Genomic DNA, 24363 nt, shown 5'->3' with positions numbered 1-24363 from the left:
GTCCTAACACCAACTCTGACAGGTCTTCCTTTAGTAATCACTTTTCCATGGTTCATTTTCAAAGGCTTATTTTTTTCCTCATGGCCCTTCCTCCACCAGCACCATTCCCTGACCTCCTCACTCCCTCTTTCTAGTCCTTGCACATATGAAAGACCACAGACCTTTTTCTCCCCCCCTTCATGTTCCTTGATGAGCAATAGCCTTGCTCCTACTGTCCCTATTATTTACAGTGGCCTCCTGCTGGTCTCTGCTTTCCTGACTTCCTAATCTTCACAACTAATCCTCCCCTTTGGCAGCAAATACCTCAATTTTCTCTGAAGAAACTTATTCCTTCGGTCTCCTGTTTCACCTGCTGTTTTACCCTTGTCCTTTGGCCTGCAGCTAGATCTACAGAAACTTTAAAACCTTAACAGAGTAGACCTTGACTGAGTTCCCTTGTGGGCTGCAAGCTGCTCATATGCTGCAAAGTAGGTGAAGTTGCACAGGAAGTAAAGGTACCACTGGAGAAGTATGGTGCCCAAATTAACTGCAATTAGCACACATTACTTGTTTGGCACACATGACTGTGGATCGTGGCTGTGCTGTTGAGCTGTCAGTCTGTTCAGCTTGCACTGATCATGCTGAGTCCAAAGATGCTCTGATACTCTGTGACCAGCCAGAGCAACATGTGTTTCTTCTAGAAGACAAGTGAATTCACGTCCACATGCAAACGTATGTGCCAGGGGTACAGTGGCACCTCTCACAAGGCTGTCATTGTTTGTTCTTCCAAGGGTTGCTGCTGGAATATGCCATTCTGGTTTCTCTCTTCCAGCTGTTTCTGCTCCCTTCTTTGAGATCAGATGCAGGAGACTCAGAACAGTTGGAAAGAAACACGGAATCTGGCACATTGCATCAGTAACCCTTGGAGGAACGGAGCAGCAGATCACAAGACTCATTGAATCAAAGGTAGCTGGGAGGGCTCTGAATTTTGCTTGGGAACTTGACTCTGTGCTGCTGTAACAGACTGCTGTATTTCACCCCACTGTATCATAGTTCCCATTTAGAATATTACTCTTCTGTATTGTAATTCACAAGAATAATACTCCATCTGTGATTTTACCAATGCGCTGTATATTTATTCCTCCTTTGTTCCAATATGCTTTGCTTCTTACTTGTCTTTGTTTTCTTGCTCTTCTCAGTTGGTTCATGTAGTGGAGGGAGGAGTTCTCACCTCTCAAACATATGCTGAAGTGTTCCAGATAGGCATGAGAGTCTTGTCTTCCTGTCCTCTTTCCCTCCATCTCTCTCTCTTTACTGTCTCTTCTTCTTGTCGTCGTCCAAGCTTTTGAAAGGGAATGATGCTATGGCCATATGTGTATGGTCAACAAGTCTTGGTTATTTCATTTAAGGAGCAAGTTCAGAGCAGCTTGGGCAATGCTGAACGTTTGGCATCCTACCTGAGGTAACATCTGGTGAGAGAAGGTGTCTCACATGTCTTTGTAGCAGAGGTGAATGTGCAAAATCTAGCAGCACTCACTGTTTTAGACAAGGTGTATCTCTCACTCCTGCCAGAGAAGAATGGTTTTGTGAGAGTTTGGGAGTTAGTCATAATTGTAGGCTGTTGTGTGAATCCAGTCTTTTGTCAGAAGAATGTGTGAAACGGTGCATTTGCTTTGCAGGCTTCTGGCAGGGGTGGAAATTTTCTTGAAGAGGAAATTCATGGGAGGGAAATCTAAGGTACTCCCCCTGAGGTGAGAAAGGGACCCTATGTTGCCAGGCAGTGGTGCTATTAAGAATGACTTTCTGATAGTCATCTTCCTGGAAATGATTAATAGTCAACATACTGGTGTGCCCTTGCCATAATGATGTAATTTTAGACTTCTTGAGGTATTCAGGAAAGTTTCCCTTGTGAATTGACTAACAGATTGAGTAAAAGCTTTCATTTGCAGCAGTCTCCCTGGTTGTACTTTTAGTTTTCAGCATCCTGAGGTCAGCTTAGAAAACCAGGTATTTGCTTTTGTTAAGTTTTAATTAGCAGTTTCTGATAACAGTTTTAGGTGCTCTGACATAAAAGATGCTCTACAGGTGTTTTGGAAAAAGATCCTTTTCCTCTGAATGCTGGTGGATATCAAATGGAAGCTGTGCTCTGCAAATGAACTTTCATTGCACAGCACTGGGGTCTCTGGCAATGCATTTCAGCTGTCTGGCATACAGCTCAACTGCTGCAAGAAAAACTTTGGACAGAGTTTTCCTTGGGGTAACAGGTTAATGTAGTTTCAGTCATAGGAAATGGTGCATTTTCCTCTCCTTCTTTTCTTTAAGTTAGTGCCGTGAATCAGTTTGTCATCTGGCCGGGGATCTGGCAGAATAATTAGTTGTGTTTTACTGAATAGCCCTGACAGGATGAGGGCTTGGCCAGGCAGACAGAATGATGTCACTTAGGTGCAGCACCACTACCACCCATGGCTTCAGGATAGCAAGCTCTTCCAACCCAATTATTAAATATCCGCTTTTTTGAGGTGGAGGAGGAAGAGAAAAGAGATTGCGATCCTAAAAAAAGAAAAGGGGAAGTGGCTCATTGCAAGGCTGGAGAGCGCTGCTTTCCTGCACCCCATGGAGGAACGATTTGACTCCAGTGATAAAAGCACGGAACCGCATCCTGCAGCCGTGTGCCAGCTGCCTTCATGAGGCAGCACCTCCCCGAGCCCCCATCCAGTGGGACCTTCTGCCAGGAGCAGACCCGTGAGCCCTTTCCATGTGAAACCGTCAAGGTTTGGTCTTACAGAGAGATGTCCAGCTCCAGATGCCAGGACGACACTGCCTTTGGTCATCACTTAAATAAACCACTTCAGGCACCTCTTGCTCTGGGTCTTAAGTCCATTTCTGCTGCTTCTCCTTTCTATCATATTTCCCATGTTTTTTGTCAGTGATGTGTATATGTATGTATTTCTATGTATATTTTGGTTGTTGAGTTTTCTGGAGCTCTTCTCTTCCAGTTTTGTTGGGGTCTGTGATAGCTTTAGCCTTCTACTGAGCCTTAGCAATCATTCTGCCTTTTGGCCACCTCTTGTTCTGACACAGATGTGGCCTCCACCTGCCTGATTTCACTGAGCCACAATTCCCCTGTGTCCGTGAGTATAAAATTGCAAGTATTGTGCCCTTTCATCACCCCACTTCTGTTGCCTGCCCAGCTCTTGCTCCAAACTTAGCAAATTCTGTGCAGCTTTTGCTGTGACCCTGATGCAGAACTCCTGACTAAACTTTTTGGGGCAGCTCCTTCTTTGTACCCATGATGTCTTAAGTTTTAGCTTTCATAATTTTTAGATTCCATACTGCCTTAGTATGTGATTCTGAACTTCATATAAAGTGTTAGTAAGTTCTCTTCACAGGGTAGTTAGATAAAACAATCCTTTTCCAGCTTGAGAACCAAGGACAGCTATTATAGCCTCAGGCCCAAAAAGCATAAATAACAGCGAATTGAAGAGAGCAAACTGAGAGGATGGGACATCACAACCTGAAGCTGTAATTGGACAATTAACTCCAATATGGAAATGGACCAAAAAATTATAAAAGTGTGAAGACTCATGACCGGTTGTCCATCTTGGGTGTAGCCATGGCCTGGCTCTTATACTGCCCAAGGTGTATCCTTTAAAGGCCTTTTAATAAATACCCACTTTATTCCTTTAACATTGTCTAGTCTATGTTCCAGGTTAGCCTCTTTAGGCATCACCCACTGCCTTCATTTGGCTGATGAACCCTTCCAATTTCCATGCTAGCTTCATTAGTTAAATATCTCTCTATTCTTGCCTCATTCCTCATAATTCTTTTATATTCAAGACCTGTCTGGGGCTGAGATGAATAAACCAAGGCTTGAATGTATAGTGAGTGCGAGCTGCTCCCTCCCTTGCTGCTGTGCCCATCCTGAGGCTGCTGTTGGACCTGGGCTCTGGGGCTGTATGTGAGGATCTTGCACAAAGTCCTTGCTCCTTAATGAGAGCATTTACAGCAGGAATATCCACCACGGGCAAAACTCATCATGCAGAAGCAGCAATAACACTCTGATGGTGCCAAACTAGTAGGAAGATGATTAGAGCTGTTCCTGTTTCTGGAGGGGAGCCAAGGGGCTGTAGCCAGCAAAGAGGCCTTCCAGCAGTTCATGCTGAGGTGGTGAGGTTTTGGAAACAGCCTCAGATGAGTGCAGGACAGAGCAGGTCTTACCTGTGCAGTGCTGACTGTGCCCCCACCCGCTGCTGGCAGGGGTGGGAAAGCCCAGTGACTCACCTGCTGAGGCTGCTTTCCAAAATCCACCAAGTATTATCAGCACAGATGGCTATGGGACACAACCTGCAGGCTTAGCATATCCCAGCACCTGCCAGAAATGGATACAAAAGGGTTTCAAATTTGCTGGTATTTTGGGTGTTACAACAGTTTGACTACTGGAGAGTACATGTGTGGCCAGGGACAGCAGCTCCACAAAGGGAAGGCCCATGTGGTCCAGGTGAGGAGGAGAGAAGCTCTGCGTGTAAGCTGTGCTGAGAAGGGTCCTGTAAAAAGCAGAGGAGGAGCCAGCAGCATGAACCAAGTCTTGCTGCTGAGCTAGCGTGACACAGGCATACTCAGTAATGTGTCACTGATTTTTCAGTTGCATTAACGAGTCATTTGTAATGGATTACCCTTTCATAGTAACTGCAACAACCTTTCCCACTGAACTTGACACTGGGGAACCACCAGAGCAGAGGAATGCTGCCCTGTGTCTTGAGCAAGCAGATGCCTGTTGCTGCCAGCTCAATAATTGTGATCTTATTTCTGCATGATAATTAGTACCAGCCTGCTCTCCTAATGCCAGCCAGCTGCACGGGAAGTCACTGGTGAACCAATGGCACAAGCAGGAGATGGTTCTGTCACCATATTCCCATGTGCTTGGAAGGGGTGGTCAGGTTGGGGTTGCCAGAATGGGAGTTTGTTAGTGTGGTATCAGTGCCATGACCAGGGAGAAGACCTGGGGAAGGATGTGTTAGGTCTCTGGTACTGTGGCTAAAGCCTGACTTTGTAGTGTGGTCTTTTATTGGTGCAGGAAGGGGATGAGCTTTTGTTCCTGCTCCAGCTGTGGTTCAAGGTGTGTTTGCAGTGTTAAAATTGGCAATAGAGTGGAATGAGGCCAGTGATGGAAAATTTTCAGCTCCTTCTCCAGACCCTTTGTATGTGTTATGTTGTTACTTTATAGCAGTTCTGAGGCAGAAGCTTTGAATTCCTTTTCCGCAGAACTCAGTGTTTGTACTCTTGTGAGTGGTCTGTGGTGAAATCCCAGATCCTTTGCACTTGGATTGTTGGTCTAGAGCCCTTTAGTATTTTTGCTGTTTCTTTTGGACTCTGTCTTGCTTCCAACTGTGTCCCCTCTTTTTTGTTTTCAACTCATTCATCCAGCAGAATTCTGCATTCTAGGTGTCTGGTTTCCAGGCAGGTCTTCAGGCAAATTCTGTACTGCTGAGTGTCACGTAAACTCAGGGTTGCAGGAGATCTGCAGGGAGATTTTCTTAAGCCTTTACTTCCAGGTTGAGCAATCCTTGAGCTCTTTCAAGAGTCTGTTTAAGCTGTCAGCTTTGCTCTTGGCCTCAGGGTAAAACACTGACTTTGTTCTTTTCCTCAGAAAAGTTTCTTATCTTAAAGAAGTGGATTGTAATTTTTAGTCAGATAGTAATTAATACAGATTTCCTTCCCTCCCAGAATAAAGAAGAGAATTACATCACGACTCCCATATGCTAATGTAATTAATTCTATTTCTGCCTCCCTGTTGAGGTAACAGCACAGTAAGAGCCAGCTGGTATTTGGTCAGATGGGCCTGGGAGGTCAAGCACAAGCTTTTGCCATGCTGAGCTGGGGAAGGGCTCAGTCTGTAATATTTGAGGTATCGTGTGATGTTGACAAGTGACATAAGGTAATAGACTGACTTCAGTTAAAAAACATTGATCACAGTCAATGATACAGATCCCATAATTATTTTTGGCTTAAGATTCCTCAATGTGAGTTATAAGTAAAGTACATGCATTTTGTTGTTACTCTTAGCATTGAAAATGTATCGAGCATCCTTCTGGTGCCCTAAAGGTATAAGACTTAAGATTGTGACTAAACAAATTGTTGATTGGTTATTGTTCTGCAATTTAAACATGGTAAGTGGACAGAGTTAAGTTATTCTCCTGGAATCAAAATGGACATACTTTTACCTCATCTGTGGGGACATCCACTGAAGGAGGACAGGTGGGAGAAGCAGGAGTGAATCACTTGGGTGCTTTCTGTCTTTTCCCTATGGCATATATTACTGAAAATAAACAGGCTGACAATTCTGTGACTTCTTTTCCCATATGCCTGTAATGTCATTATCAACATCCCTGTGGCCAATTGCTGAACAATTTCTTTTTTTTTTTCTAATGGGATATTTTGTCTTATCTTTTACTGACTGTCAGTACAAAGTTGTGGTGGCCTCAGTGTTGTTCTTGTTGGCATGGTACCTCATAGGTGTCACTAGACACTAGTGTGGGACACAGGTTGATGTACTTGTGACTGTTGTGCATTGGAAGTTGCCTGAATAGCATGTGTGGGAGTTCTGTAAGATGATCTTCAATCATTTTCTGCCACATGTTCAGCTCATGTGTTAGTATCTCCTTTCTTAAAGAGGAAATTTATTGTTTTGTTCACTAATCTACTTTCTGTCTACTGTGCAAAATTGATAGCTTTCACGTACAACTTTTTACCTTAGGCATAAAAATAATCTTTTAGGCTGGAATGCATTCTGATATTCATCACCTGGAAAGAAAACATCTAGAGCATGTGTGGTCTTTAGTGTTAGCATGGTATAAACCAGACAATGTTTTATTACTAAGGGAAGCTGATTATTGCTCACTGCAAGTCCATGGTTCTCAGCATTCTGGTTCAAGCAGTGAGAAGAAAGGCAGAGTCACCCCGACAGACATCAGGGTTCAGCATCACCTTGAGCTTTGCACCTCCAAGTCTCTATAGTCACAGACACAGGATACAGTGAGTGAATTGGGGTGAAACAGTTGGTTTTTGCATCAGTGATGCTTCATGCCAGTCTGAACTGCTCATGGCTTTATAGCTTTGCTTTCTGGCCTTAATATTTTCACATATTGCAAACACAAATTCCAAGCTCTGGGCTTGACACATGGGGCTGATTTCAGTAGGAGGAGCTCCTGGACATGGACCTGGCTATTGCAGCAGCTCTGGTTCAGTTAAGGAGCTATCCAGAGGGAAGGCAGGATTAATCCTGCTCATAGGACTGATCATCTCAGTGTGGTACAGAGCAAGGCAGTGGCTGGTCCCCCATTATGTTTCAATCCCTGGCTGTTGTCCAAGCAGAGTGTGAAGCTGCTGGCAGAGAAGATGTTTTCAGCTCTGAGTTATGCTGACCACAACAGCACCCCACAGTAACAGAGGTGAGAATTTGGCCTCATGCAAATCCACCTGAGATACATTTGTAGGTGTATAGAAAGACAGAGATACAAAACATCTTGATAAAGAATTAGGACAGACCCAGGGCTAGAAAAGTTATTTGATTTGGCTTCTTACCTGTTTGTGTCCTAAAGAGGAGCCAGTTTCCATTCCATTTCTTGGCAAGAAGAGCCTAAAAATGTGGTTCAGTTTCAGCCAGTCTGATCTCTGCATGAAGGCAAATCCATTTTGCCTCTCTCTGTTTCCCAGGTGATGGCAGTCCCTGGGGTGGCTGCTGTTGTAGCAGCTACAGGCAGCAAATCCAGCCAGGCAGCTGGATCTGGGGCTTGTACTGGAGTTTTTGCCCAGGGTTTGCTGCTGTGGAGTTAAGGGAGACAGGTCACACACTGGCTGACTGTGTGAGGGAAGCTCAGCTGAATTTTGGTCTGTTTTATGGAGGTGTGCAATAATTTATTATCTGTGCAACTGGATCAGAGCAGGGCTAGAAGTGATGTGGGCCAACTGCTGCATGGCAAATTGTGTTAAAATCCTAGGTCACACATTCAGAAAGCTTGTGATAATTAGTCAGTTGGAAAGGATCATACTTTTTTTCTAGCAGGGAGATGTTGTTAGCTCAAGAAAGAGAATTTTTCTTGTTCCCTTCTCTTGCTCTCTCTCTGTGTTACATTTTTTTTTTTCGCTGCTATGTGCAGCTCTTATGAACTTGGAGCTGAACTGGAATTGCTTGAATTGTTACATGTCTTACTTAATTGTGCAAATTGCTTTCTATTCCAAGGACTAGTTAATGTAGAAATGGAAAGGATTAGGACTGTTGGAATAAGTGATCATTCCATCTTTTAATATTTGGTTTAGTATATCAATAGTTACTATGTCAAAAGCAGATCTTGACTCTGCCCTGCCATCCTTTCATGCAGGCAAAGTACTCACACAGGGCCTGAGTCTTCCCTGCCCTCTTTCTTGTGATAGATCCAAAGTACATTAACCAGCAGGAAACATCCATAAATCAGCTGAATGGGTTCTGGGCTGAGGCTTCTTGCCCAGGCAAAAATAAATGGCATTAGTGAAAAGATGCCATCAGGATTCTTTCACAGGATTTGGTCTCCTTTTAAGTCCCACATTACAAAGAAGAAACCAAACAGAAAAAAAAAAAATGAAGATAAACTGGCAGGTCTGTATAAAGACAGTGAAAACAGCACAGATTGTCTTAGTAAAATATGCAGTAAAATGGATGTTCTAGCCTTTACCTGCCTCTCAAATGAATATGAACTGTTGAGTGCATGGGCTCACCTGATACTTGAATTATTGAACTGTAGTTTGCATGGTTTTAAAGGGTTTGTCTGCTCACTGGAGTTTGGTTTTTCTACAAAGTAAAAGAAAAATGTTTTGTTTCTTAAACCCATCCAGTTACTACCATGTGTAAGTAGATGTGTTTCAGGTCATTGCAAAGATTCGGAGCTTGCCAATAAAGCCTTTTTTTTTTTTCTGATTTCTGTTACTATGTTAACACAATAGGGAAAAAAGAGGGAAAATAACATGGGGAAATATCACACCCTTTTCTGATGTTATGTGTGGCAGTAGGAAGCTGGTGCTGCAAAATCAGAGTTTTGTGTAATGTGAGAGAGTTTCCCTTCTGCCTGATGGAGCAGGAGCACGTTGCACCATTCAATGAGAGCACTGCTGTTGTGGCCATTGTAATGGAGCAGGATATCAACAGAATCAGGCACACAGAGTTCCTGGCAGTGCCTGTGTGCAGCTCCCATTAACATGGTCAGGATTTTACAGATGGGTTGAGAGCAGTGCACAGCCATTAGCATTTCATTTTTTACAGGTGAGTGCACACTATCTACATGCAAGAAAGATTGGTGAAGATAACAGTTCACTACTGCCAAAGTCCAGGAGTGGCTTTCCATGCAGTGCATCCCCATCACTGGTGCCTGGTTTTCCAGTAACCAGGCTGACAAACACCCAATATGTGACCTGTCCAAATAGCACACTGCAAGTGTTGGAGTGGCTTTGTGAGTGGAAATAATTCAGTTGTTTTGGAAGTGATGATGTGTCTGACTTAATTTGTGTGCTGAATGGGGAAAGACCACTGATACTGTATCAACACTTGGCAGCATTAGATTAATGATTGGATTTGATGATCTTAAGTATCTTTTCCAACCTAAATGATTCTGTGACTCTGTGCCAAATCTGTGCACAAAAAGGAAAGTTATTTTTCCTCTGTGCTGGGCATACCTGGCTTTCTTGGGCTCTGATTCCCCTGCATGATCAGGGGCAGGTCGGGGCTCTCAGAACAAGATGTGGAATTTTATGTTGTACTCTCTGGGTGGTTTGTGGGGTTTTTTTTTAGCGTGTGACACCAGCTGCAGGATTTCAGTGCAAGCCCAGTGAATATCAAGTTCTTTTTTACACCTGTGTGATACGTGTCTTTAAAGACAGGTGTCTTTGCAATTCCCTCTTTTTTTGCCATCTAACTTCCCTCTGACTGGATGGTTGGAGGAGAAGGTACCTGAGCCTCATGGTCCCACGTGGGGCCCTACAGAGCTCTGCCTTCACTCTGCAGCCTTGTCTTCAGCCTCGCTTGAGCCCTGTTGAGCATCTCCCCATCCTTAACACATTTTTCCTTGGGCACCTGCTCCTTTTGGAAGTTAGTTATTTAAAAGGAAAATTTGAGTGGCAGTCTGAGGGTGCGGAGAGGAGAGGAGAGGAACTGGCTGAAGGGCTGGGGATAGCACTTTCTCCTTAGTCTGGTCCTCTCCTCACCTTTAAGTTATTTGTATGCATAGTTGGCTCCCCAAGCTGATTGGCACTGAATGAGTCGGGATAATGTCATGGTTGCCCACGAAGCAGTGCCAGCATGAGAGCATAACCTTGCCAACACAAGGGCATTGATTAGAGCAGAGGAACTAGGGCAATCCAATTATAACCACAAATGCCATTGGCTTTCTCAAATTCTTACTCAAATAACTGCAGACTCTCTGCTGTATTAAGGTGGTCTGGACTATATCAAGAAAGGGGAATTTAGAGGACTTAGGTAGTACAGAATAGGCAGGATTTAATTCTTAACTGCTCTATTGCCTATTTACACATAGGGCAAAAGGATGGTATTTTTCAGATAGGTAGAAGCTGACTGATCCCCTTTGCCCACCTTGATACTCCAGAACATGTTTCCTTTTTTGGAAATTATTACAAATATTCCTAAAAGGAAACTATACAGGAAAAATAACTAAGAAGTTTCCTATCATTTCAATCTTGTTTTAGCATAGAACGTTCCTTTGTTCTGTAATATTATGCTTCCTCTAACCTTCTCAATGGGTCAGATAAGGAAATGTGATATTTTTCACCACCATGACGAAATTAAACTAAAGCTACAAAGAGCATGAGGGTTGTAGCCTGGAGTCGTAGATGAGTAGTTCAGATCTGGCTTTATATTAAATGCAGAAGTGAACAGTCTTTCGTGGATGAATCACATTCAATTAGCTGCTTCCTATGATGAACTGATTAAAAATTAAGTGGCATCAAATAAGCTTGATTTTGCTCTTACATTTAAATAATGCTATAATTACATACTAATCAGATGGTAAATCTTAATTGTACACGTTCCATATGTTTTATATGCCTGTTCTCCCTCTTCACTTTGTCGTCTTTGTATCAGCATGGAGTATATTTTCAGGCTGCTTTTATGTTTGGCCTAATTGAATATCAAAAGCAGTATATGTGAAACTTCCTGAATTCTATTCTTTCGCCAGTGGCAGCTGTGCTATTAGATGACCTTTACCATTCCTGTAGCACAGAATAATAAAGGGAGGGGGGGAGCTGAAGCCCAGCCGTGTTATTGTTAGAGACAGAAATAAATCATATATAATTGCTTTGCTGTGAAGGCCAAATCCTGCCGTCCTTCATGCCTGAGTTAGAAATACAGGATTTGGACCTTTGTTTCCTGTGGTTTCCTGGCCACCTTGGACGTGCCCAGAATCCTCACACTGCTGCTGCAGTGGCTAATTACCATTGCAGGGCTCCATTCCTCCTGCACAGACCAGGAGCTGGCTGTGCTGCAGGGAATGTCCACTTCTAAATGCTACTGGCTTCCCCAAGATGGCTTTAAAAATGAAGCCTTAGATGTTGGATTACATGGTGGGCTTCCACATAGTGCTTCTGTTTCAGTTCCCTGCTTGTTTGGAGCAAGCCCACACAACTTTGTTGAGGTAATAGGTATTTTGACTTAGCATACACGTGGTATTAATTTTATTCACTCCAGAATGTACTGTATGTTTTTTCTGCCTTTTAACCATAGATCATGACCACAGTCACAAAAAGAACAAACGGAAACACTGGAGAAGGCAATGGGCAGAGAGCAGCATATTGTCTGACGTGGAGATGTTGAAACACAGCCTGGAAGTGAATTCTTTTTCTGGGGACAGCAACAAGACGGGGACCATTGGTGAAAAGAAGAGTCACAAGCGAACGAAGCGGTTCTTGTCCTACCCACGTTTTGTGGAGGTGATGGTGGTGGCTGACAGCAGGATGGTCGCCTACCACGGAGCCAACCTACAGCACTATGTCTTAACCCTGATGTCAATAGTGAGTGTTCAACCAGGGCGAGTAGATTCACCCACAAATCGTTTTTTAGCCGTCACAGAGCCCCTCTCTGCTGCATTCATATGCAGCGCCATCGGTTTGCCTTCCCTAGGCCTGGAGATAATGCTGGGGTTACATCAAAAATAGTAAAACATGGCTGGAAAATGCTGGTTGGAGTCTGCTTTCCCAGATCCATTAGGCTTCCTGATCCTTCTCACACCTCTCTCTTCCAGCTTTCTTGAACATCAGACACCATGAGCAATATCACTAGTTGTTTAATCCACATGCTGTACTCTTCTTTTTATTTAAGCCCGTGTGAAATAACAGCTGAGTTAAAAAGGTACTTTGGGCACTGTGCCTTCCAGGGGACCGATGCTGGTAGGTTGTGCAGTTGCCTGACTTCCCTTGCTGTTGCAAGGAGAAGAAGCCTGTTGTTACTTTGATCCTTAGCATAGTTCTCAAGTTGACTTTCCAGGCTGAGAACAAGCACCTTAGGAGCTGCAGGATGCAGTAGTGCTGTTTCCAGACAGGCAGTTCTCTAGATGCAGAGTGACTGGCAGGGAGTATCCAACATACTTGTGTCTCTGGAGGGATATTCATCCTGTTTGAGAGTAGAAGTGCACTGAATATGTGGTCTGAAACTACCCATGTCAAAATCAGACACTTGGAAGAATAAGTTGATTTTGACAGTCTTGTTTGGTGGTCTATGTGTCTCAGAGCAGAATGATCCTTTAATTTGGTGAAATGTGTGCTAAAGCAAAAGGAAATGTTGGGTTTCTCTGATACCAGCTGGTTTTTCTCATTCTAAAATAGTGCTTCTGCCAGGAGGTCTCTCCAAGTAGCATCAGAGCACTGAGCAGAGCAGAAGACCAGCCCAGGAGAAAAACAGTTGCAAAATGGAAAATGTATGTGTTGTTTTAATTGTTTATTTCCCTGAATGTTAACAGTAATTCCAAATATTGTTTTTTGAAACAGGTGGCTTCTATCTACAAAGACCCAAGCATTGGAAATTTAATTAATATTGTTATTGTGAAATTGGTTGTGATACATAATGAGCAGGTAATGGAAATTATTTTCTTCACCTTCTGCTTGACAATGGCATTTGTAGTGAGCATTGTCATGAATAATTAAAATACCTTCTTTCTGTGTGTTGCTTACCAGGATGGCCCTGCAATATCTTACAATGCCCAGACAACATTAAAAAATTTCTGCCAATGGCAGCAGTCCCAAAACCACCCAGAAGGAAGTCACCTTCGGCATGATACAGCCGTGCTTGTTACCAGGTGTGGTGAATGTTCTCATGAAAACTGTAGCCACTTGTGTGTCGGGGCTGTGAGCATGTAATATATGGGAAATGTTCAGGTTCTGATGTGTGTGCAATGGTATTTGCAGTTGTGGGAGCATGTGTCCACTATAACAAGAGATGATTTTGAGAGGTTCAAGGCTGTCTAAGGTCTGCCCATGGGTTTAGCATAAGATGAAAAACTCTGACTGTGGTGGGGAGTTAGTTTGGACTCTGGGTGATGTGGCAAACCAGCATGAGAAGGTCCATTGAAGGACCAAGTGTTGTTTCTGCTGTTGTTACTTTGCTTGTACCTTAACTCACTGCTGCATTGAGAATTAATGTGTCAGGTCTGTTCTGCTTTCAGACAGGATATTTGTAGAGCGCACGACAAATGTGATACTCTGGGTAAGGAAAACCTTTTCTTTATCACTTTTTTTGTAGTGACAATATTAGTTGCCTGTTTTGAACTGTGAGTGACATTTCTTTTTCTATCATAAACCTCTGTGTTCTCTCCTAGGTCTGGCAGAGCTGGGCACAGTCTGTGACCCATACAGGAGCTGTTCAATTAGTGAAGATAATGGACTGAGCACTGCTTTCACAATAGCACATGAACTTGGCCATGTGTATGTTCTATGTAAATACATTTACATTTAAATAGCCCAATATTTATTCTAACTAGGGCTTGCCAGCCAGGCTGGGAACTGGTACTGCTGAGCCTAATTATTTGAGGGGAGATAATATACTTGGCTAGAAGATGCACCACTGAAATAGATGAAACTGTGGGGAGCTCCGGAGCCTACCTGAAAGCAGCCAAACCAGCAGGGCCGTGTTTTGGGGAGGATAAATGACAGAGTACCACAAGCAGCACCTAAGGAATGGCATCTTGACCAAGCTGTTGGAACTAGCCAGGGTTTTGGGCAGAGGTCCTTGGGGAGGACCAGGACAAAGGATGCTGGCACATTTGAACTGTCTTTTGGGACTGAAGTCTTCTCTGAGAGCAGATCCTCAGCCTGCCACAGCTTGTCCCACAACTCTGTGTGGTGCTGGTGAAGGCAGTGCAGCAGCTGTGTGTGAAGGAGGAACTTACTCAGGGCATCTGGGAGCTGATGAGGTGTATAAGTGAGCTTGACTCAGCTCTTGAACTGTTTCGTCATGGAAAATCTTGTGCTGCTAGACATCCCCAGAAGAGATGCTGCCATTCACCTCTTCCAGCAGAAATTTCTTTCAAACGATTTTTGCTTTTTCTCTCTACTGAGACTTTTTCTCACTAAGCAGTCATGAGAAAAATCACCTTAGATCACATAGTCCTTTACCCCTGGCTACAACATTTGGCAGCTGATTCAGTCCCAAACCATCACACGCCTGCTTTGCAGTGGAGGTCTGTAGGTGTGGGATGGATGAGTACTTGGGAACAGATCTCTCATTGTTCTAAACTCTTGTTTTTCTTCATGGAGAGCTGGCTGAGACAGTCTATTTTTAACCACAGTAGTATTTGTTTAAATAAGACTTCCTGTCAAAACGTCCCCAAAGTTTTGGTGTTCCCCACACCTAACCTGTGCCTAATTCCTTTGCTAATGCTGCCTCAGAGCTGCTGGGGGGGTTAGCAGTGTTCCCAAGCAGGCAATGCCTCTGTGCTCTTTTTTTCAGAGAGCAGAGTGAAAAGATGGTTTATTGGAGGTAATCTTAATGGAATACAAACTCCCCAGCCTTGGAACACAGGATCACACCAGGTCACTTCCCCTTCCCCACTTCAAACAGCGCAGCGCTTTAAGCCGCTCTGTCTCCATTAGTGAATTTACTACATTCTTCAAGGTGTCATGTGCTGCAAACTTCATGTTGGTTTCTGCTGATACCAATGCTTGCTGGCATTTTGTAAACCTGCCACATAAAGTATAGGAGCCAAGTCTACCCCTGGTGCAACCCTGCTTAGGCAGCAGTGTGGCCCAGAGTATTCAACTATTAGAAAATAGTTTGCATCCAACAGGGGTTTCCTGTGTGCATGAGGGTCTGCAGTCAGTGGGCTCATGTCAATCATCTCCTTCAGAATTCCCTGAGATCAACTCCTGGATCTGTGGTCATTTCCAGAGTATTTGCCATTTTTATGAAGGAAGGGTCAGACTCCAGCCTGTCTGCAGGATAGCAGCCGTCAGCTGAAAAGGAAACTGCAGCTGGGTTTACATCTTACTCCAGGCTCCCTGGAGGACTTGTCTGGCTAAATATATGCAGTCATGGAGTGGAGAGCTTAGCAGGGTGCTGCACAGCTTTTCCCAGATGAGTGCTAAAAACCCTGTTCGTTAACACTTCTAAATTTATTATGAATATGTGTGTATTAATACTTTTATTCTGTAATATCTGTCAGCAGCATGTTTAGGGAAATTTTTGGGTTTGCTTGCATTTAGTTCACACTGTTGCCCTTGCTATGCTAAAGACTTGATGTTTGCCTCTTAACTGACTCTACTTTTTGCTGCTCTTTTCCACTTAGATTTAACATGCCACATGATGACAATCACAAGTGCAAGGAAGATGGAGGTAAAAACCAGCAGCATGTCATGGCACCAACACTGAACTTCTACACCAATCCCTGGATGTGGTCAAAGTGCAGTAGGAAATACATCACTGAATTTCTGGAGTAAGGCCTTGCATATGCATGTATTGGGCTGTTTTCACATGTCCATGTGTCCCATGGAGTTCTTCAGTTAATTTGGAGCCCTAGTGTGCAGTGTTTGGAGGAAATCAGAGGGATTTGTGTGTGCACGCACCCTTTACCTAGAGCAGGAATGCACCCCTGGCATCCAGTCCCTGCCAGTTCAGCCTCATGATAAGCTGGCAAGGACCAGCCTCTCAATGGGGAAGAATAAGTCTTCCCCCATGGATATTGCTTTTAAGGAATGTGTGTTCTCCTCAAACCTGAAGAATGACTTTTCCAAGCTTTGTGGCCCAGATACGGAGCTGTGTTTTAGAAGGCAGATTGAATCTGCCTTTCTGCTCCACAGGTCAAGATAAAGCCCTGGCACTAATCCGTGTGGGAACACCGTTCCAGGAGCCCACGGGTCAGTTTGATGAACAGTGGTTTGCCCATTTTGCTGTCATGCCTTCCCGTGTGTTGTGGTGTGGAACAGAATGAGAGCCATGATGGTGTTCTGGCAAATCCAGGAGCTCAGTCCCTTGGGCAGTTCTGCTAATCAGTGATTTTTTTTTTTCTGAATTCTTTTAAAAATGCTCCAGTGCTTGCTCAGCAACTAAATGCACACTCAGAAATGCTTTTGCCATTGTAGCTGACTGTGGTGTGGTGGATGGTTGCTGTCACAGCACAAGGGTGATAGTGTATGGGTAACACACCCTCCTGTGCTTGAGTTTGAAATAGCTCTTGTAGTGCTTGTTAAATATGGCAAGCGTGGTGTGCAACTGCCCTAAGGCTAATTCAGGCAAACACAAGTGGTTTCTGGTCTCCCACCTCCTGTTTAACACCAGTATTCTGATTTGTGTTGTAGCACTGGTTATGGGGAATGTTTGCTTGATGAACCTTCATCAAGAACTTACACATTGCCTCAGCAGCTCCCAGGGCTGATTTATGACGTCAACAAACAATGTGAGTTAATTTTTGGACCCGGATCCCAAGTGTGCCCCTATATGGTAAGTGAAATTTCACACCTTATTTTTCCTGGTTTTGCCAGAGCAAAATAAGGTCTCCTGGGGTTGGATGAATGGAGACTCACAATCCATCAACTTACTGTCAAGCTTGTGAGTTAATGATAAATCCTGGGGGGATAATTTCATAAAGGATCATCTCTCTGGTAAGGCATGTGGTACATATTTAATGCTTTGATCTCTGCAATCACTTAAGCAGATGCAGTGTCGGCGACTTTGGTGTATCAACGTCGATGGTGCTCACAAGGGATGTCGAACCCAACACACACCTTGGGCTGATGGGACAGAATGTGAGCCTGGAAAGGTCTGTAATACCTGGTGGTTTGTGCCTCATGGCTCTATTTCCTTGGGCTGAGGATGAGCATATCAGTCAGAATCATCCTACCCTAATGCCAGTTGTGTGGGGCACTGCTCTGACTGCAGTGCTGGAAGCCCAAAGCAGCTCGATGAGGTTTCAGCATGGTGGTGCTTGGGACATCTCCAGCCCAGATACCATGATTAAAGTCAATTGCTTGGGATAACATTGTTTAAAGCAGGTATTCCTGGAGTGCTTATCTTTCTGAATTAATGCCCTTGAGTGAACTTTTGAGCAAAACTTTTGCAAAGCTTCCCTAAGCTTTTGTTAGAAATTGCCTGTGTGATGTGAGCAATTAGTAATTCTGTGTAACATAAACTTGTCAGCGGGCTTTTCATCTTGACAGCTTCAGAGTAAAATATAGAATTGGTTGACATTTTATGTATGGAACATTTTTGGCAGTAATTCATAGAAACTTCCCATTTCCATGTGCAATGTTAATTTCCAGCTAGCATTGTGGTTTCTAGGATAAGTGTTTAATTTTTAGTTATTCGTATTTGTAGAAAAATAGTTGAGAGCATTTTTCTTTTATTGTGATACTGAAGCTTTTGAATAAAAATGCTAACTGGTTCTTACTATTTGTGTCTGAACAAAAGTATTCTCCATCTGTGTCTAGTAAAAATAGTGTGATGTTATTTTACATGGTATAGCTTAAAAGTTTGCTTTTCTGGCTCTCAAGATCAACATTAATAATAATAATGTTTTCTTTAGAAAGAGTCGAAGTTTTAAATCACAGTCTCTCAAAGGTATTTTAATGAAAATTCTGGATGCTATTTTAAATATAGTTTTCCATACAGGCTGTGGAACTCTTTGGAAATTTATCTTTTGATGTATGTGTCTGAAAACTCAATTGTTCAATGACACTTGACTGATTTCCTTCAGGACAATGAGCATCATGTATCAATTTGCCTTCCTTTCTTAGGGAAAAGGGCAATTGCAGATTTGTTTTAATGGTTGAGAAAGTGCATTAGAGATGTAATTGGAATGTCTAATGTTTTTCTGTAAAATCCCCTTTTGAGCGTAAGTATCTGTGGAGTCCCTGTGACTTCAGACCTTGTGCCCTCAACTTCTCTGTTGGTGAGCTTGGGATCTGCTCAGTGCTGAAAGATCAGCAATAACTTTGAAATTTTCTTGAAATTCCAAAAATCTGGGCTGCAGCAAACCTGCACTTACCCTTGGATATGACCAGAGTGATGTGCAAACAGCAGCAGCTGAGCAGATCAGCACCCCCTCAGAGCCACCCCGTGTCATGCAGTGTCCAGCTGCATGGCTTTTAATAAAGACTGTGTGAACAAAAACATATCAGGCCACAAATTCAGACAACCTGACAAGTTTAGACCAACTGGATAAGTGTGATCTGAATGTCTCAGTTGAGAGCAGATGGGCTCTTAAGAAAAGTTAATGCAGCCCACTCGTGTTCGGGCATTTAAATGTGTTCTCACAAAAGGGCTTTATGGAGTAATTTTGCTGTCTGTGTATTCATCTGATTCAAGCTTAAAGTTTGGATCAACATAAACTCTGTCCTGCTTGGTATTTACTTGGATTTGTGAAGTGCTGAGGTGCGAGTCTGAAGTGCTTTTCCTTGGAATAAATTGCTATTTTGGTACTCTACTGTGGCCAGAAGCCCTGTCAAACTGCTACTTGCTGACTAATGCCTCAAGTCTGCATGTTTAAAGCCTGTGCTGTATGGGTTGGCAGATGGAGAAAATACCATACCATTTTTTATGGAGATATCTTTGGAAATAAAAGAGCCTGAATAGCTAAAAAAAGATCTAGCTAAAACTACTGGGATGTAGATTTAACTGGGCTCTAAATTTACTCTCAAATCAAGGACATTAAAAAACATGGGAGTATTAACTTACGCATATTTTGCATGTGAGGACACTGAATCTGATACTGCTAAATCAAGCCATAGGCCCAGCCCAGAGTCTGGCTTTGCTGGATGATGGTTTTACCATGTTCCACAGAACCAGCTCATTATTGGGTGGAGATAAATCTCTGAAAGAAGATAAAGGGGGTTGTAAATTTGGGCCACTCTCAGTTGTGGTTTTCAGGGCTGTTTAAAGAATGGTAACAGTGGAGCAGATGAACAGTAATGATTGGTGTCTGCTGCCCTGTGGCAGCAGGAAGTGTGTCTGTCATGCATGCATGGAGCTGCACAGCCTCTTCTGCCCCCTGCTACTCCATTCAGCCAGCCCAAGGATGGCAGCTGGATTTGGGGTATTATCTGGAACTCTAGTGGCAAGACAAAGGAAAGGAAAGTCTGCTGTAATGTCTTCCATTCCTGCCAGTGCTTTCCAGCTCCACTGTGTGTCTAAGATATTTTGAATTTGCTCCAGACAATCTGCCTTTTATTCTCTTCATTCTGTGAGCTGTAAGCTTATAGGAAAGAGAACCCTGGCAGGCTTTTTAGTCTTTCTGCTGTATCTCAACATAGAAATTATTTTTAAAATATGAAAGGCATAAAGGTTGCACAGCCAGACTGTTCACAGTGTGGTTCCAAGAAGCACCATTGTGTTTTCATAAGATAATCTTGCAGTTTATTTAAAACAGCTGCTCTTTTCCCCTGCTTTGCTTTACCATCAACTCCAACTCCCCCAAATTTTTAATAAAATCAATGGATGTAGATGACTTCCTGGTTAATACTCAACCATGAGATGGGAGACATATAGGTCATGTCACGGTCTGTAAGCTGTGTTCATTCACTAGTTAGCTATTCAGTCATCTTCCCTGGGTCAGTGGTGCCAGGCATGACTCTAGTTAGATATTTAGCTGTGAGCATCAACATTGCTGCAAGAAGTTCTCCGCTGGGACAGCACTGTTGGATTGGTGTCATGTATTTCTGTTGTTTAATGATGGCTGTCAGACCTCTTTGGACCTGTAAGGGACCCCAAGCTTCAGGTTTTCAACCTCTAAAATGCCAGGAAGAGTTGTGCATTGTAATTTGTCCTGCAGCAAAGAAACAGGCATTTCAGCTGATTTTATTGCTGTTCTTTACTGTAGCAGATGGGTTTTAGTCAGTTTTATCTGGGGAGTCAGATCTTCAGATAAAAGCAAATCTGGGGCATTTTGCAGCCTAGAGACCATGCTTGTCTCTGAGCAAACACCACGTGCAGGACTCAAATTAGTTCTGGTTCATGGTTTGCAGGACAGCTGAGTTCTTCAGCTGTCCTGCAAACCATGTCCATGGGCAAATGCACCTGAGATCAGCTTTCTTCATCAGCAAAGCTATGTAACAAGTCAGCCTTCATGGGCAAAAGGTGTCCCATGTGCTGCAGAGCTGGTGTCCCGTGGGATGCACAGCCCCATGACAGCTTGATCCTGTTCTGTTTTCCTAGATAGCTTTATCCAAGGTGGTTTAGAAGGGTGTCTAAAGGAGCAGGATGATCATGTTGTGCTATTAGTGGAATGGCTGGAAAAACACAGTGCATCAGCAAATTTAACCCTGTTCCTGTAAAGATCATCAGATCTGAACAGCACCTGGTGCACAGAAATCCTGCAAGGGAAAATTTTTGTGATGCTCTCTACCTGTATTCTATAGTCTGTAGCCTCTTCTAATCTGTGAGTGTTTGGGCTGCCCATAATTACAAAGATTTAGGCATCTGCATGTCTCTGGGTTTAAAGCAACTGTACCAAGCACTGTTCACTGAGAGGGGACATTTTTCCATCTATTCTGGTGAGGCCAGAAGGTGACTCTTCCCTCACTTCTGCAGAAGTCTGTGTAGTCCATGTAGTAAACATACCCCAATGGATACAATTTATACCATGAAAATAGGGATAGGGGCTTGCCAAGTTAACTTAATCCAGTTTTCCAAACAAAAGAAAACGAGTCATAGCTGGAAAACAGAAGTGTAGACCAAGTCTTGGCAAGTCCCATGTTATGTCTGAGTGTAAAAAAAAAAAAAAAAAAAACACTTGGGCTTGAGGAAATAATTTTTTTTTTTAATTTGCCTTTTGGATTTGGAAGTTTTCTGCTTTGGGTAACTGTTTGGAGGTTTGAGTTTTCCCTGGTGTTTCTCCTCATTGCCTGTCTCCTCCCCTGACAGGGCTCTCCATGCAGAGTTTCTGCAGCTCTGCAGGAAATCAGATAGAGCAGCTTTTTGAAAAGCCAGTGCTGCGAGCTTGCTGTGCTGCTTAGCACCAATAAACAGGGAATATTTAGTGGTTGCTGTTGTCTTTAGTCTTCATCCCATAAATCATTCCACGGACTCAGCACCTTGCTTTCACTTTGCCATTTAAGGGTATGGAGAAAGAAAAATATGGGGGTGACAGACAAAAGTAAAAGCAGTTCAGTTTTATTTGATTGCAAAATCATTGTGTGTGGCTGAGAAATAAGTGAGGCTGAGTCTTGTTGCCCAGGCTGGTCACTGTGGGTCGCTCATAATGCAAAGCAGCACAGTCCCACCTTTGCCATGTCTCTCCTTCACGTGCAGCACTGCAGGTTTGGGATGTGTGTGCCCAAGGAGCGGGAGGTGCCGGTGACAGACGGAGCCTGGGGCACCTGGAGCCCCTTCGGGACCTGCTCGAGGACCTGCGGCGGCGGCATAAAGACGGCGATTCGAGAGTGCAACAGGCCCGAGTGAGTGCACACAGGGGAGATGGGGAAAGGCAGTTTGGGCTGCCCAAATGGAATCAACTTTGGCTGTCCCCAGTCCTTGTGAGTGCTGTGGATGGGTGGCTCTGTCCTGGGGATGGGTGGCTTTGCCCAGCGTGGGTGAGGCAGGATCTGGTCATTGGTGTGTGGGTGAAGTGCTCTAAAAAGGGATCCATTCAACAATGAGGGATAAAGAGCTGATAGCTCCATGGGTTTATTGCCTTCTGTTTTCCTGTGGAGAGGCACAGCTGGGGTCCCACTTCCAGAGGTGTTTTTCTTTCTCCAAAGCTGTGATTCGGAAAGGAGGGAGAAAGGAAGGAGCCTTCCTTTTTCACCATTTTACCCCTGCTTCAGTTGCTTTTGCAGCTGTTCCTAGAGGCCTTTATAATAAAGTTTTCTACCGTTTTATTCCTGCTCTGTCTGGTTTTGCAGCTTTTGGCTGCTTTTGCAGCTAATCCTTTATACAGTTACATTTCAGCTGGTGCAGACTAGCCAAACCTCAGCAGAAATCTGTGCCCCATTAAAAAGTGGTACTCAAGAATGTTTGCTACCAGCCTGGAATGCAAAATCCTGCACCATTTGAAATGGCAGGGAATTTTGCTGTGGGCTTCAAGGACACAAATATGTAGCTGGTGCAATAGTAACAGCTTGAGCAGCTGGTATGAAAGCAGCCTGTTTACGTAAATAGTGAATTGTGCTGGTTTCTGTTTAAATGCCTTCTTACAGAAGAAGGGAGGCTTTCTGGGCTCTTATTTGGGACTGAGATACAGGGAGAAGAGGGTCTGTGGGGCTGGTTGCACTGAGGGGTCTTAAAAAGATTCCCGTTTCTCATCACTGGTGTTGGATGGTTTATTACCAAGGAAATTGCCACTAGAGATGTGCCAGTGATAGTTTCATCACTGCTAATGGGAGAAGGGAGAGATTGTGCCTATGACATTCGTGCTGTGGTAACAGGAGAGGCTGCCCAGCACAGCTGGGCAAGTGTCAGAAGTTGACGCTGAGAAAGTAGGACACCAGCATGTTAATTAAAACAATGCTAAGAAAAACACAAGTGCAGAGAGCTCTTCTCTGGCTGTGCTGAGTCAGCATACTCCATATGGTGTTCCATAGCCATGGAAAGCAAAAACAAAGCATCTTTGCTGCTCTGCTGCTGAAACTTTGGATGCTGTCAGTGAGATGTATTCCTGTCTTCTGAGAGGCATCTATTCAGACTGATAGTTTTTTGTGATAGAAAATCTCCTTTTATCTTAAAGGCTAGCCAAGGGATTTGAAATTCCATCTTCCCTGATTGCTTGTGGTTTGTATCCTGGTGCTTCAGCAGGTGTATTGATGTGGCTGGGATTTGCAAAATCACCTAAACACACTCGGCACCAAGCTGCCTGAGAAATCCTTATGGTTGATAGTGGTTATTTTCCAGGCCCCCTTTCCTGAGCCTTGTGCTGGCACTGGCCTCTCTTTTCCAGCCCCTCACAAGGTCTCTGGGAGGAGTAGCCTGTCCTGGCGCCATCCACAGAGCTTTCCGCTGATTGCTGGTCTGTGCCTGTAATTTGACACCATAGTGTGAGCTCCCACCACCTGTGGGAGCCCCTATTATCATGGGGCTGCTAATACGATGCAAATGGATGAGACCCTACTGGATACTCTCTTGCCTTTTCCCCTTCTCAAAGTACTTCCAAAACAGTCAGTTTCTCCTCTGTTGTAGAAGGCAGCAAACTCGACCAAGATAGCTCTAGTGAGGTCTGAAATAATTCTCAATACATTTTTTATATTCAAAGTTGGTTTAGCTTTTTCAAGTTTTTTCTGTGCATGAGAATCTGGAGTGGGATCTTTCATCCAGTAAAAAATTGTGTTAAATCTGAGGTGTTAAAAATTACATCCATTCCCTCCATGCTGCAGAAAGTAAAGCTGCAGCTCCTGCCTCTCTTGGTAGAGTACTCTGACACCTACATGATGGGAAGCCTGCAGGGATGCAGGGAGAGCTGTAAGCCTCTGGAATGGCAACAGACTGTTTTGACATACCCTGAAGGAATGTGTTTGCTAACCAGACCAGACCCTTCCCATTGAGATTGCCCACGTAGGAATTTGAGCCTGGCTGGTGGACAAAGCCCATGGCTGTGGTGCATCATCGGAGGGGCTGTGGTGCAAGCCCTGGTTTTCAAATAAAGTGTTGCAGAATTATGGGAAAGGGCATTACTTGATAACATGTCAGTACCAGAAGCCCTTTTTTCAGGAATGGCTTTTTGGATGGGGGAGTGTTATCTCTGGATGTGAGTCAGATCACATTTGCATTTTAGTCCATCACAGAGGTATCCACCTGTGCTTAACTGACATGACGTGTAAACAAATGTATAGATAACTGTGCTAGTCACCAAGTAATTCCCAGTCCTAGGACTTCATGGAATGTAGGAAAGGATATCTCAAACTGACCTGTGCACATTGGAGCTTCACAGATTTTTC

The 24363-nt window shown here is 43.8% G+C and overlaps 1 protein-coding gene across 5 annotated transcripts in view; it reads left to right on the top strand.

Annotated features, from left to right (window-relative positions):
- ADAMTS9 (ADAM metallopeptidase with thrombospondin type 1 motif 9) overlaps positions 1-24363 on the top strand; it is a 79545-nt gene that overhangs the window by 2616 nt on the left and 52566 nt on the right. For 3 of the 5 annotated variants that reach the window (XR_009487897.1, XM_059856733.1, XM_059856731.1), the window contains exons 4-12: positions 11741-12027; positions 13000-13083; positions 13186-13307; positions 13674-13714; positions 13827-13932; positions 15792-15938; positions 16801-16942; positions 17154-17261; positions 21746-21891. Coding sequence is in view for 4 of the 5 variants with exons in the window: in XM_059856733.1 (XP_059712716.1) it covers positions 11741-12027; positions 13000-13083; positions 13186-13307; positions 13674-13714; positions 13827-13932; positions 15792-15938; positions 16801-16942; positions 17154-17261; positions 21746-21891 (1183 nt within the window). In the remaining variant the exon portion in view is untranslated. Of the gene's footprint in view, positions 1-811; positions 946-11740; positions 12028-12999; positions 13084-13185; positions 13308-13673; positions 13715-13826; positions 13933-15791; positions 15939-16800; positions 16943-17153; positions 17262-21745; positions 21892-24363 lie in introns of those variants that run through there. The other 2 variants (XM_059856734.1, XM_059856732.1) reach the window with 2 other exon arrangements.

Source organism: Haemorhous mexicanus, chromosome 11 (genome assembly GCF_027477595.1).
Source record: "Haemorhous mexicanus isolate bHaeMex1 chromosome 11, bHaeMex1.pri, whole genome shotgun sequence".
In the NCBI taxonomy this organism is placed as follows: Eukaryota; Metazoa; Chordata; class Aves; order Passeriformes; family Fringillidae; genus Haemorhous; species Haemorhous mexicanus.
This window is presented reverse-complemented; position numbering and strand designations above follow the sequence as displayed.